Here is a 12,073-nt window from a genome sequence, read left to right as displayed (position 1 = left end):
ACAGCCATGACTCAGACACATGGGTGGCTTCTCTTTTTGCTTGCAGAAATTGTTACCGGCATGAAGTTTACTTATGACTGTCGTCATTTGATCACAGTATCTGGAGACAGGTGGGACTACCCTAGAGGCCATCCCTAGCTGTATCCCTCTGATTGGGGAGAGGGTGGGACCAGCAGTACTATGTTCACAGCCTCTTCACAAAGAGCATTTCTAAGCTTTCCAACTCATTCCCATCTTGGACAATGTACATTTTGGTTTTCACACCCAGCCCTGAGTTCAGACTCTAGATCTGTCACTTATTTTCTTATAACCTAGTCATTTCTCCATTCTGAGCCTCACTTTGCTCTTCTGTAAGAGTTGATACTTCTGCCTTCAAAATTGTATGATAAGAATTGACTGGGAGCCAGGCACCACCAGTGGCTCATACCTATAATCCCAGTAGCTTGGGAGGCTGAGGCAAGAGGATCACAAGTTCAAAGCCAGCCTTAGCAAAAGTGAGCTGCTAGGCAACTCAGTGAGACCCTAACTCTAAATAAAATACAAAATAGGGCTGGGGATGTGGCTCAGTGGCTGAGTGCCCCCAGAGTTCAATCCCTGGTACCCCCCCCCCAAAAAAAAAAAGAATTGACTGGGATTCTATATGTAAATTTTGTAGCATGTGGTTGGTGCCCAAGGAAGTCCCTTTTGTCACACCCTTAAATTTACCACATTTCTTCCCCGGAGCCCCTTTCCTCAGGTCTTGAGGCCCCCAGAGAAGGCACTGATTTGCTGGGATGTCCTAGACCCAGACCAGAGTGTACATCCAATAATCCAGAGCCTCTGGGGAATGGGGTCTTAACTCTGGTGACTCTGGTGACCTTTGAGGTCAGATGTGGCAGTGGCTCCCATGTTCATCTAGTCCTTCTTCCACATCTCTCCTTTGCCTGTGCAGCTGTGTATTCATCTGGCACCTGGGCCCAGAGATTACCACCTGCATGAAGCAGCACTTGCTGGAGATCAACCACCAGGAGCAGCAGCGGCAACAGCAACCCAAGGACAGGAAGTGGGGCAGCCACCCCAGGTCCTGGCAGTCTCATCCAGTCCCCAGGGATCCCTGGAGGAGCGATGTGGGGACATGACCAGGGCCCAAACAGCCCTAGGCCCTGCCCTAGCACACTCACAGCCTGATCAAGGAGACAAACGTTGAAAACAAAGTTCTAAACACATATGAGAAGAGTTTTGAAGCACAGAATCAATGTGCTTGGCAATCCTCTGAGCACTGTGATACTGTAATGGAGGAGCCCCAAGGGTCTGGGGAAACCAGAGGGTCCCTGACCCAGCAATGATTGGGAGCCGGTAATCAGGGGAGAGTACAGCGGAGCTGAGTGTCCTCTTACTCTCAAAAAAAAAAAAAAAAAAAAATTCCTTCACTTACTTCTTCGAGTCCCTCAAACATATTTCTTTGAAATCTTTATGCTGCAAACCAACTTTATTTAGAGCAAACTCAGGCTCTAGTTTTTTGTTTGGGGTGGGAGGGTTTTTTGATTTGGTTTTTGTTTTTTCTTTTTTGTGTGGGGCACTGGAGATCAAACCCAGGGCAATGTGTAAGTGAGGCAGACACTCTGTCCCTGAGACATCTGCAGCCCAATGGTGGGATAATTATTTTGAGCAGGAAGATTTTTTGGTTTTCCTCTCTGGTACCTCTGGATCTATCTCTATCTGTGCTTCTCCTCCTGGATGATTTGCCATTACCTCCATGTGGACTCCCAAGGCCCCATGGGGACCAAGCCTTGACATGGGCCACCGGTCCTGAGGTGGCACTGGAGTGTCACAGACTTAGGCATCAAGGGAGTGGGCAGCTTCTTTGGCTCTTGGTTTTGAGGCTCACACCCCACAGTGGAGCTCCGGGGCCCACCTTGTCCAGCATGATTAAGCCTCTCATACTCAGAATTGGCAAAGCTTCATTGCTTCCACCTGAAGGGAACTCAGTGACACAAGACTGTGGCCTCATTGTCTGCTTTGTGTGTCCCATTGCTGTGTTCTTAGACAGTCTTGTCATCAAACCCAGCCTTTATCATATCTCATTTATTATATGTTTCTAGTGGAGAGGATGTGTCAAGTTTAACACCTCTTGGCACCATCTTGGCTGGAAGCCAAAACTATGTCCCTGTGGAGCTTAGTACAGGGCCTGGGTCTAGGCATGTCCTCCCACTTCACCTCTTATATATCTCTCCTTTCATCCTTCTTCCTGGCTTTAGGCAGGAGACATATGCATCCATGCCCAGTGAGATTCTGTCCTTAAGCCCTGGAGAGCAGACAGAAGATGAGATGGAAGAAGAGTGTGAACCAGAGGACCTGCTGAAAACACCGTCCAAAGAGAGCTTGGATCCAGGTTGGAGAAAGGGCCTATCTGCAGGGGCCTATTTTGAATTGTCAGCATAGGGAATCATTGCTGGGGGGTCTGGCCCACTACCATACTTGTCACTTGAGCTGTTTGTTCTCTTTTCATGGATTCCATATGTCCTTCCAGATCCTCAGTGCCTACTAACCAATGGCAAGCTGCCACTCTGGGCCAAGCGACTGGTGAGTCTTCTGGGAGAGTCGAATGCCTAAGGGCTGCAAGGAGGGGCCTCCCCATCTTCCTCTTCCTTCTAGGAACCCTTCCCAGGTCTTTCCTTTGCTTGGAGAACCTCATTGTCCTTCCAGTTTCAGCTCCAGCATTGTACTGGCTGTTGGAGATAAGCAGTGATCGAGACACATAAAAAGCTCACCCTTCCCAGTCTCACTTGCTAGTGTGGGAGAGGGACAGTAACCACATTAAATAAGTAAATTATGTAGTATGTTGAGAGCTAATAAGTGCTATGGAGAAAAAGATATTAAGAAGGAAAATAAGGTCAGTCATGGTGGCACATGCCTATAATCCCAGCAGCTCCGGAGGCTGAGGCAGGAGGATCTTGAGTTCAAAGCCAGCCTCAGTAACAGCAAGGTGCTAAGCAACTCAGTGAGACCCTGTCTCTACATAAAATACAAAATAGGGCTGGGGATGTGGCTCGGTGGTCGAGTGCATGTGGATTCAATACCTAGTACTAAAAAAAGATGGAATGAACAACAACAACAAGATGGAATGAATGTTGACTTGGCTGGGGGCTTGTAGGTTAGAAGCCAACAGCAGAATCCTAACATCTAGGTTGGGGAGTATTTCAGGAACATGTCATACCTCAGGTCTAGGCATAAATGCCAGCTCCTCAGAGAGCATCCTTTTCTGCAGACCAGGTCAGGGCACCTAGCCATGCTCACTCAGCCCCCCAGCAAGCTTCTTGTGAACACATATTACAGTTAGAATGACATTCAACAAATATTCGTAGCATGCTTTCTCTGTTTTAAGCCTCTTTTTTTTTTAAGTACTTTTTTAATTGTATGTGGACACAATACCTTTTTTTTTTTTTTTTAATGTGGTGCTGAGGATCAGACCCAGTGCCTCACATGTGCTAGGCAAGTGCTTTACCACTGAGCCACAGCCCTAGCCCTATTTTAAGCCTTTTATATATATTTTCTCATTGGATCCTCACTGAGGTAGGGGCTTTTAAGAATAAGATAAGCTTATAAGATAAGCTCCATGATAGGGAAAATGATGCCCAGAAAGGTATAAGTAATTAGCCAGGTGTCACACTGCTAGGCATTAGATGTGAGGTTGGCCCTGTGCAGGCCAGCTTCACACCCTGTGTTCTAAAACAGCACCCTCCACTGTCTCTCCAGCAGTGGTTTTGTCAGGAAGCAGTGTTAAGTAGAACTAGGGTGGGAGTAAGGAGAGGTAGCCATATTTTGGATATATGGATGGAAGAGCTAGCAGAATCTGCAGATGACACACAATGTGGAGCATAAGGGACAGACTGAGGGAGAGGAAGAAAGGATGAGGCCAAGATTTAGGGCCTGAACAACTGGAAAGAATAACAAAGGCAGGGAAGGTTTTAGGAGGAACAGGTTTGGGGAGATCAGGAGTGGAGTTTTCAACAGGTTAACTCAGGAATGTCTACTATACATCCACGCAGAGATGTAGAGCAGCTGCCTTAAGAGAAAGGCTGGAGATATGTTTCTGAAAGTTGTTTCTGAAAAGTATTTAAAGCCAAAAGACTGGGTGAGGTCCATGCAGTGTCCATGGCTCTCACTGCAGTTGGTGAGCACTTGGCTAGCTGCTTGACCATCCACTGTCCCTCAAGCTAGGAGATGATGATGTGGCAGATGGCTCAGCCTTCCACACCAAGCGCAGCTACCAGCCACATGGCCGCTGGGCAGAGCGGGCTGACCAGGAGCCCCTCAAGACCATTCTGGATGCCCGGGACCTGGATTGCTACTTTACCCCCATGAAGCCTGAAAGTCTAGAGGACTCCATTCTAGACACAGTGGAGCCACAGAACCTGGCAGGCCTGCTAAGCGAGGTACGTCCTAGCCCAGCCTGCAGCCCCTGCCCCATGCCTTCCCACCCAGGACTTGGGGTTTCCATGCTTTCATTTTGAAAATAGTGCTGAGTGTCTGATTCCAGGGGTATGGAAAAGATTATGGGAGATAGTGGGGGACAGAAGGGTGAACCTTGGGGTTCTTTGGGAAGTGGGTCACTTGGAGTTAAGACATGGGGCCTTGAAGCCAGGCACAGCTGCTGTAATCCTAGCAGCTCGGGAGGCAGAGGCAGGAGGATTGCAAGTTCAAAGCCAGCCTCAGCGATAGGGAAGCACTAAGCAACTTGGTAAGACCCTGTCTCTAAAGAAATACAAAATAGTTGGGAATGTGGCTCAGTGGCTGAGTGTCCGTGAGTTCAATCCCTGGTTTAAAAAAAGAAAGAAGGAAGGAAGGAGGGAGAGAGGGAAGGAGGGAAGGAAGGAAATTGGGCCCTGGTATAGGCCTATTCCTGAGTGGGGGCCATTCAAATAGACAGAGCTCTGGTTTAAGCCCTGTGTCCATGTGACTTGAAGTAAGAGGCTTACCTCTCTAGACCTCCATTTTAAAAAAAAAAAAAAGGTCAAAACCATCTCTGAATAAATTAATACCCAAAATAAATAAAGCAATCTCCTCTGCCTCTGAGGACTTTTGTAGAAATGCAGTGCTAAGGACAAGGCCTGGGCCTCTAGAGAGAGGTAACCAAGCAACTTTAGCTCTTACCCTATTATTTTATAAAAGATCATTCTTTCTTATTCTAATACATAATATTATAAATTTTCTTCTAATACATGTTATATATCCAGTAACGTGCATAGATATAGGTATACAGCTTGATGGCTTTTTTTTCTTCTTTTTTTGGGGCGGTACTTAGAATTGAAACCAGGGGTTCTTTATCACTGAGCCACATCCGCAGCCCTTTTTATTTTTGTTGTGAGACAGAGTCTCACTAAGTTGCTTAGGGCCTCACTAAATTGCTGAGGCTGGTCTCAAACTTGTGATTTTTCCTGCCTCAGCCTCCTGAGTAACTGGGATTATAGCCATGCGCCACTGCACCCAGTGGTGTGCCTATTCTTAAGCATCGTATAAATGGACTCTTGAAGCCTTGGGCCTCTTATCCTTTTGAAGACATGCCTATTCCCCACCTGTAAAGGGACCAGTAGTGCAGAGGGAGCACAGAAGGAACTCGGGGCGGGGGTAGCAGAGCACTTGGCAGAGGCTCTAGCTCAGTGTCCAGCAGTGGGCTGCTGCCATTATTCCTGCTCCATCACTTATGTAACAGCTAGTATCTGAGAGCTTGGGTGCCACTGCTGCCTCAGAAGAGCTATGCTTTTCCCTCCCTAGTCAGAGAGTCCCCAGGAAGATGGCTGTGGGCATTCCTCCTTCCTGCCCCTACAGAGGGAGTCACCTGAGGCCAGAGAGCTCATCATCTACTCCCTGGAGGCAGGAATGACAATCACAGGGACAGACAGGTGGGTCCCCTTGCACCAAGGGCAGCCTTAGTCGGAGAGAGGAAACCCCCTTTTGATAGGCACACTCTGGAAGAACTCTGCTCTCCCAGTGGGCCTGTGGGAATAAGGATGGGTGAGGCAGAGGGATGAGTCCCAGGTGGGTCAGGTGCCCAGGCCTGTCGCCTCAGCTACAGCCTCAGTTTCCTTGGCCCCAGCTGAAATGTGGAAGGGAGCACTCAAAGGAAGCAAGAGAGGCTGCAGAAGTGCTCCCAGGAGGAGCAGGGCGCAGGTACCTAGGAGCTCAGGGTGGGGGCCAGTTGTTACCAGTACAATCCCCCCTGTTGGCATTTCAGTGAGAAGGAGGTGGAGTCAGGGCCTGGAGACCAGCAAGGAGACTCCTATCTCAGAGTCTCTTCCATCAGCTCCAAGGATCAGAGCCAACCTGAGGGTGAGTGAAGGGCAGACAAAGGCCTATAAAAGTCTGTTCATTCAGCTAGGCCCCTTTCTGGGCACTGATGGTGACCTTGACCCAATCCTCCTGGAGCTCACTGTCTGTCACAGAAGGCAGACATAGTCCCTGCTATTACCTGAACATTCTGGAACCCAGCAGCCCCCTAGCTGAGAGCCCAACTCTGCCACCTCCTTGGTTGTAACTTGCTGATTCATAAAAATGGGAGGTGGGCTATCATTGCCTCCATTCTTCAGATGGGGAAACCAAAGCCCAAGAGCAGCTGAGCCACATGTCCTGGCTGGCTCACCCAGGAAGGGCCCCAGCAGTGGACTTCTGACCTGTGCTTTGTTCCTGCAGACTCAGGGGAGTCGGAAGTCGACTTGGAGTGTAGTTTTGCCACCACTGATTCCACTCCTCCACAACCTGACCCAGACCCTCAGTGTGCTATGATGAAGCCCCACATGCCAGGTGAGCCAGACACCTGGGTAAGGGCCGTGCATGGGTCTAAGAGATAGTCACAATACATAAAACCTCCTGGCCCCATGTTAGGCCTGAACCTCAGTTTCCTTGCGTGGAAGATGAGATCCTTTTCTCTCAGCCCAATGGCAATAGGGTGTGTGACAGGTTAGTCCAGCTTTCTACATTGTCAGGTGACACCTGCCATGACTCATGGTATTGACAGCTTTTCTCTTCCCTGTCCCTCCTTCCTGGCACCTCTTTCCAGAATGCCCAGGTACAGCAGAAGAGTCGTCCCGACCTGAAGGACCAGGCTTGGCCAACAGCTCCCTGCCTCAGACCCCCGAGCAGGAGAAGTATCTCCGCCACCATTTTGAGACGCTTACTGATGTCCACCCTGAAGGTAGGGCCCGACCCAGCACCAGACCTGCCTGGGCTGTCTGTCTAGTGCTGAGCACAGTGTGGGTATCCCTGGGATAGGTCTTTTCCTGGCAGAGCAGGAGAGCAGATGACCTCTTAAGAACTGAGCTGCACAGTTCCTCTCCCTGCTCTGCTGGCTTCTAAAGTGCGTGTGTTGTGTCTGCTGATGGGGCTTCTGGGAATCTACTGGCTGGCCCGTGGGTCTGCCTGCATCCAGGACTGATTGGCCAAGAGGAATCTGAGGGCCCTGTCATCATCTTCTCTTAGAGCTTTTCCCTGGGTCCCTGGGAGACACAAAGGTCTCTGACTCTGAGGACTACTTCTTCAATCCTCGCCTGAGCATCTCAGCCCAGTTTCTCTCACGCCTCCAAAAGAAATCCAGGTAGAAGCTAGTAACTCCCTCCATTCCCCCGCCCCTACAGGCACCACAGAGCAGGCTGTGTGAGGGTCTCTCTCCCATCTGGCTTCCTCAGGTACACCCATGCCTTCCCTTCCCAATTGCCCCTGCACCTTTTGAAGTCTCCAGAGGTCAAGTCCACAGGCCAAGGGGGAAGCCAGCCCAAAACAGAGCTCCTGAGAGCAGGTACTGGCTACGCCTCCCCAGACAAGATCAACGTGAGTATTGGAGTCACCTCCCTCAGGGCACAGGGCTGAGAACTAGGAGGCCTTGTCCTCACCTCAGCTGTGCTTGCAGGTCCTCTCTGGGGGGAAGGCTGAGGAATCCCTCGAAACCCTGGAGGCCTGGTGCCCACTGAGTAAGTGTTCCCAATTCTAGACAAACAGCCCTGGGTTTCTCATCTAGACAAACAGCCCTGGGTGCCCAGCTTAACTGTGGGAAGTATCCATTCAGACCCTGTACCCTCTGTGACTGATGTGTTGAGAGTAAGCCATCTGCTTCCTTTACAGGCCCCTGCCTCCCAGGCCTGGTGCCCTGTGTCCCTGCCTCCTCAGTGCCAACCACAGACAGGAAGCCAACACCCACATCGATACCTGCCCCAGGCCTGGCTCAGGGTGTCTTCCCTTCACCCTGTTCATACATGAAGACCACTGCTAGCTCCCATGCCAGGATATCACGCAGCATCTCCCTTGGGGACAGTGAGAGCCCAGTCGTGGCTGAGCTGACCAGGCCCCTCCACAGGCCCTCATCCATGGGGGAACTGGCCTCCTTGGGCCAGGAGCTCAAGGCCATGACCACCAGAGTGATACCCAGTTCTGACAATGAAGGCCAAGAACCCGTCCTGCCCTCCTGGGGCAACCATGAGGCCCGAGCCAGCTTGAGACTGACCCTGTCAAGTGTCTATGATAGGCTCCTCTTGCCTCCACCCCCGCTGGAGCCACCTACCACATGTGTCTGGTCCCAGGAGTTCATAGACACCCAACCTGGTGTAGCGGGTATAACAGGCGGCTTCCTAGCCCCCAGCCCTGTTGATGTGAGCACCATGAGGCTCCACAACTCTGTCTTTCTTCCAAAGCTCCCAGCCCCTGAGCCCCTTACCCCTCCTGCCCACCCCAACAGCCCCCAGCTTGCAGACACCAGGCCTGGGGCCATTGGTGGCACAACATCCCTCCTGGAGCCCACCCCTGGTGAGTGTTACCCTGAGGACAAGGGACAGACCCCTAAGGTCATCCCCTGTGCTAGCTGGCTCAGCTTCTAATCTGGGCACTTGACCTAAACAAAGGGACTCTGCAAATCTTTCATTTGTTCATTTATTTGCATAAATGTTTAATGAGCACATCAATATATGTGTTGAGTCTTGTTCTAGGTCCTGGGGACATGGGACATGGTGGCAAACAAAGTAACAAAAAATTGACATCTTTCTTGGGGGAGATAGCCAGACAAAATCTATAAGGAAATTGTCAAATTTATCAGAGTGCTGTGTGCTAAAGAGAACTAAGAGAAGGGGATGGGCAGTGAGAAGGCGAGCACCAGTGGCCACTTTAAACAGGAGGATGAGAAAAGGCCACAGGGAGGAGGTTACATTTAGCAAAGACCTGCAGAGAGAAGGGGAGGGAACGTTGGGGACTGAGGGAAGTGTTCTAGATGGAACAATATTTGAAATCAGTCCAACCATCTGGATTCTTCCCAGAGCAGGTAGAAAGCCAAAGTGTCTTGCTCATTCCCTCCTGTCCACCCTCAGATGCACCCAGTCTGATCCGGAGCAGCCCTGGACACTGGAGGGAACACAGGCTGCCAGCTGAGGTCCTTCCTTCAGCTCCCCCTGAGCTGAGCAATGTGGGGAGCATCGTGCACAGACTGCAGGCTGCCTTCCAAGAAGCCCTGGACCTTTACCACATGGTAAGCCATGATTGAGGGAAAGGGCTGAGGAAGCTCCTTGGGACTGTCTGGCCTGGCTGGCCCCTGACATAGTTGACATACCTTACAGTTGGTCTCCAGCAACCAGGTGGGCACTGAACGGCAGCAAGCACAGGCTGAGCTGGCTTCCACCTTCCTTTGGATCCACAGCCAGCTGGAAGCCAGCGACTGGCTAGTTGGGACTGATGCGACCCCAGCCCCAACCCTACCCAGCCCAGATCCCCCGTCCCCACCCACACTATGCCCCCTGGCCAGCCCAGGCCCCCCATTCCCACCTATGCTATGCCCCCTGGCCAGTCCAGACTTGCAAGCCCTGCTGGAACACTACTCAGAGCTGCTGGTGCAGGCCGTGCGCAGGAAGGCTCGGGGGGACTGAGGCTAGCAACCCGCCCTGTTCTGAAGAAATTGCTATTTTAAGGAAATAAACTGACAGCTTGGAGCAATAGTTCCTGGTGTGTGTCTTGGCCCATCCACAAAGCCACTGTCAGGTGGATGCAGGGAGAGGGGAAGAGGGCCATCCTCAGATAGACCTGCCGGGAACTCACGTCCGTCCTGCTCTGAGATGGCTCCGGTGGTTGATTTAAGGGGGTACATCAAAGGCAGGGATAAGGTTTCAATGGAGTCTTGGCAGGTGCTGTGTGGGCCATGGCAGAGCAGGAAATAAATTCACTTTGTCTCTGGGCAGTTGACCAGAGGAAATGTCCACTGGTCATTCCCAGACACCAGATGTCTCTATCCACAAGGCTTCTGTGCGTGGTGACCCACATGCAACCCTTGGACGGCTTCTGACAGCCTCAGGGCCTGGCCTCCCACATCTCCTGTACCCAGATCATTGAGCTCCTACAGAGGGATTGTTCACTTGTGGTCCTTCCCCATTGGGGCCCAGCTGTATCCAGAGAAGGGCTGGACCCCATCCCTGCCCACTGCTGAGAGCCTGCAAACCCACAGAACTTCTGAGCGGATCACCACGATCAGCCTTGCCCACTAGTACATGTATTGCCACACCACTGGTCCTTTAAGGTCCAGGCTGCTATTGTACCATCTGCAATAGTGAAAGTAGGAGAGACAAATAGACTGGCCCACTGGACACTCCTGGCAGCAGGCCCAGGCTGCCCAGCAGCTGGGACCAATAATTCCTTCTCCAGCAAAACTGGGTCCAACTTCAACCCGTGAGCTGCCAGCAAGCATCTGGCATCTGGCCACATGGTGTATCTGCCAAGAAGGCCACTCATGACCACAGATGCCCCCAAGCCCCAAACTTCTATGTAAAGGAAACCAGACGGGCCGCCGCAGTCCTACCTTGTGGCCTACTGTGACCTGTGAGTTCTTCCCGTCTGTTGGTTCTCATGGCCCACCAGCAACAGCTCAGAGGGATTCAGTCCCTCACCCAGGCCCCTGAGCTGAGACAGGAACCTAAGTTTGCCTGGTGGCAGAGCTGGACCTCTTAACATGGGGACACAGCCCTCTGCTGCCATAATGTGCCACACCTCAGGACCAATCATGCTGTTGTTCAGGAGCACCTGCCAGTCCCTCCAGGTGCCTTTCACTGTTCAACTCCTCAGGGAAGAGTGAAGAACAGGTCAGGCAAAGCATCCGCCTGGTGGCACTCACCCTCCAGAAAGTGGCACAGACATTGAAATAAGAACAATAGCCGTGAAACTAGGTAGGCCAAGAGGTTCACTGTGCTAATTGAAGGGCCAGGGAAGGACTTTCCTAGGTGACATTTGAGCTGAGGCTTGATAGAGGACATTTCAAGAACATACTAAGGTAGACGGAAACACCCTGTAGGAGGATCAGACCCAGAATGTGTAAGGAACAGCAGCCAAGCTCTGGTGACTGGAAGGGAGTAAGCCAGGGAGAGAGGAGGAGATGAATGGAGAGGGGCAATGGGGCCTCGTTGCTTTATAACATTTAAGTCCAAGAAACAACTGCTTTTTGCTGTTGGTATTTGGGGAGATGTCCAATATTGTCAAACTTCCCTCCCCTCTGCCTCAGGGAGGTGGCCCAGAACTTCTAGACAGATTTGATCTCTGCCCCAGGGCTCAGTCCAGGCCCTCCAGGGGAGAAAGTGTTTCATCCAACCTAGGATGATAATCTAGGAAACACTAACACAGACCACCCTCATAGGACTGTGACCCGCCTTCCTTTTTTGGCCACTGTTGCCCGAGATTCCTGAGGCAAGTTTTGGTATGGTATCCAGTTCTTCACACAATTACCCCTCTTTTCACTCTGCATCATAATCAACTGTATCATAGCAAACACTTGGCTTATGGGGACCCAAGCTTAGGGACATTTGTTACTCTTGATTATGTCATCGTGAGCCTGGCCTCTTCCTCTCCTCTGTCACCCTGAGTCAGTTTCACCTTCCAGCTCAGGGCCTCACACTTGCAACACGGCTGCTGTGGCACCCAGCAGTACATCCTCGTTCAATCAGAAGCAAAGGCATGAAGCAGAGCAGACCCAAGGTGGCAGGAAAGAAATGCAAATCCTCAGAGTTCTCTCCTTCATCACAGGCAACAGGAATGGAGATTTCTTCAATTTGCTTTTGCTTGGGCCATCCCTCCTCTTCTG

The 12,073-nt window shown here is 51.2% G+C and overlaps 1 protein-coding gene across 14 annotated transcripts in view; it reads left to right on the top strand.

Annotated features, from left to right (window-relative positions):
* The window catches only part of Wdr62 (WD repeat domain 62), a 40,623-nt gene extending 30,700 nt beyond the window's left edge, over nt 1-9,923 (top strand). For 3 of the 14 annotated variants that reach the window (XM_076837493.1, XM_076837483.1, XM_076837480.1), the window contains 16 exons: nt 47-110; nt 932-1,060; nt 2,238-2,371; nt 2,510-2,562; nt 4,197-4,415; nt 5,755-5,882; nt 6,215-6,309; nt 6,670-6,780; nt 7,037-7,171; nt 7,456-7,570; nt 7,662-7,803; nt 7,883-7,943; nt 8,095-8,772; nt 9,327-9,484; nt 9,573-9,762; nt 9,805-9,923. In XM_076837493.1, the coding sequence (XP_076693608.1) occupies nt 47-110; nt 932-1,060; nt 2,238-2,371; nt 2,510-2,562; nt 4,197-4,415; nt 5,755-5,882; nt 6,215-6,309; nt 6,670-6,780; nt 7,037-7,171; nt 7,456-7,570; nt 7,662-7,803; nt 7,883-7,943; nt 8,095-8,772; nt 9,327-9,484; nt 9,573-9,762; nt 9,805-9,878 (2,486 nt within the window). In that variant the 3' untranslated portion in view covers nt 9,879-9,923. Of the gene's footprint in view, nt 1-46; nt 111-931; nt 1,061-2,237; nt 2,372-2,509; nt 2,563-4,196; nt 4,473-5,754; nt 5,913-6,214; nt 6,310-6,669; nt 6,781-7,036; nt 7,172-7,431; nt 7,571-7,661; nt 7,804-7,882; nt 7,944-8,094; nt 8,773-9,326; nt 9,485-9,572; nt 9,763-9,804 lie in introns of all 14 variants that reach the window. The other 11 variants (XM_076837491.1, XM_076837485.1, XM_076837489.1 and 8 more) reach the window with 11 other exon arrangements.
* The last annotated feature ends 2,150 nt before the right edge of the window (nt 9,924-12,073 follow it).

Source organism: Callospermophilus lateralis, chromosome 18 (genome assembly GCF_048772815.1).
Source record: "Callospermophilus lateralis isolate mCalLat2 chromosome 18, mCalLat2.hap1, whole genome shotgun sequence".
NCBI classification, from domain to species: domain Eukaryota; kingdom Metazoa; phylum Chordata; class Mammalia; order Rodentia; family Sciuridae; genus Callospermophilus; species Callospermophilus lateralis.
This window is presented reverse-complemented; position numbering and strand designations above follow the sequence as displayed.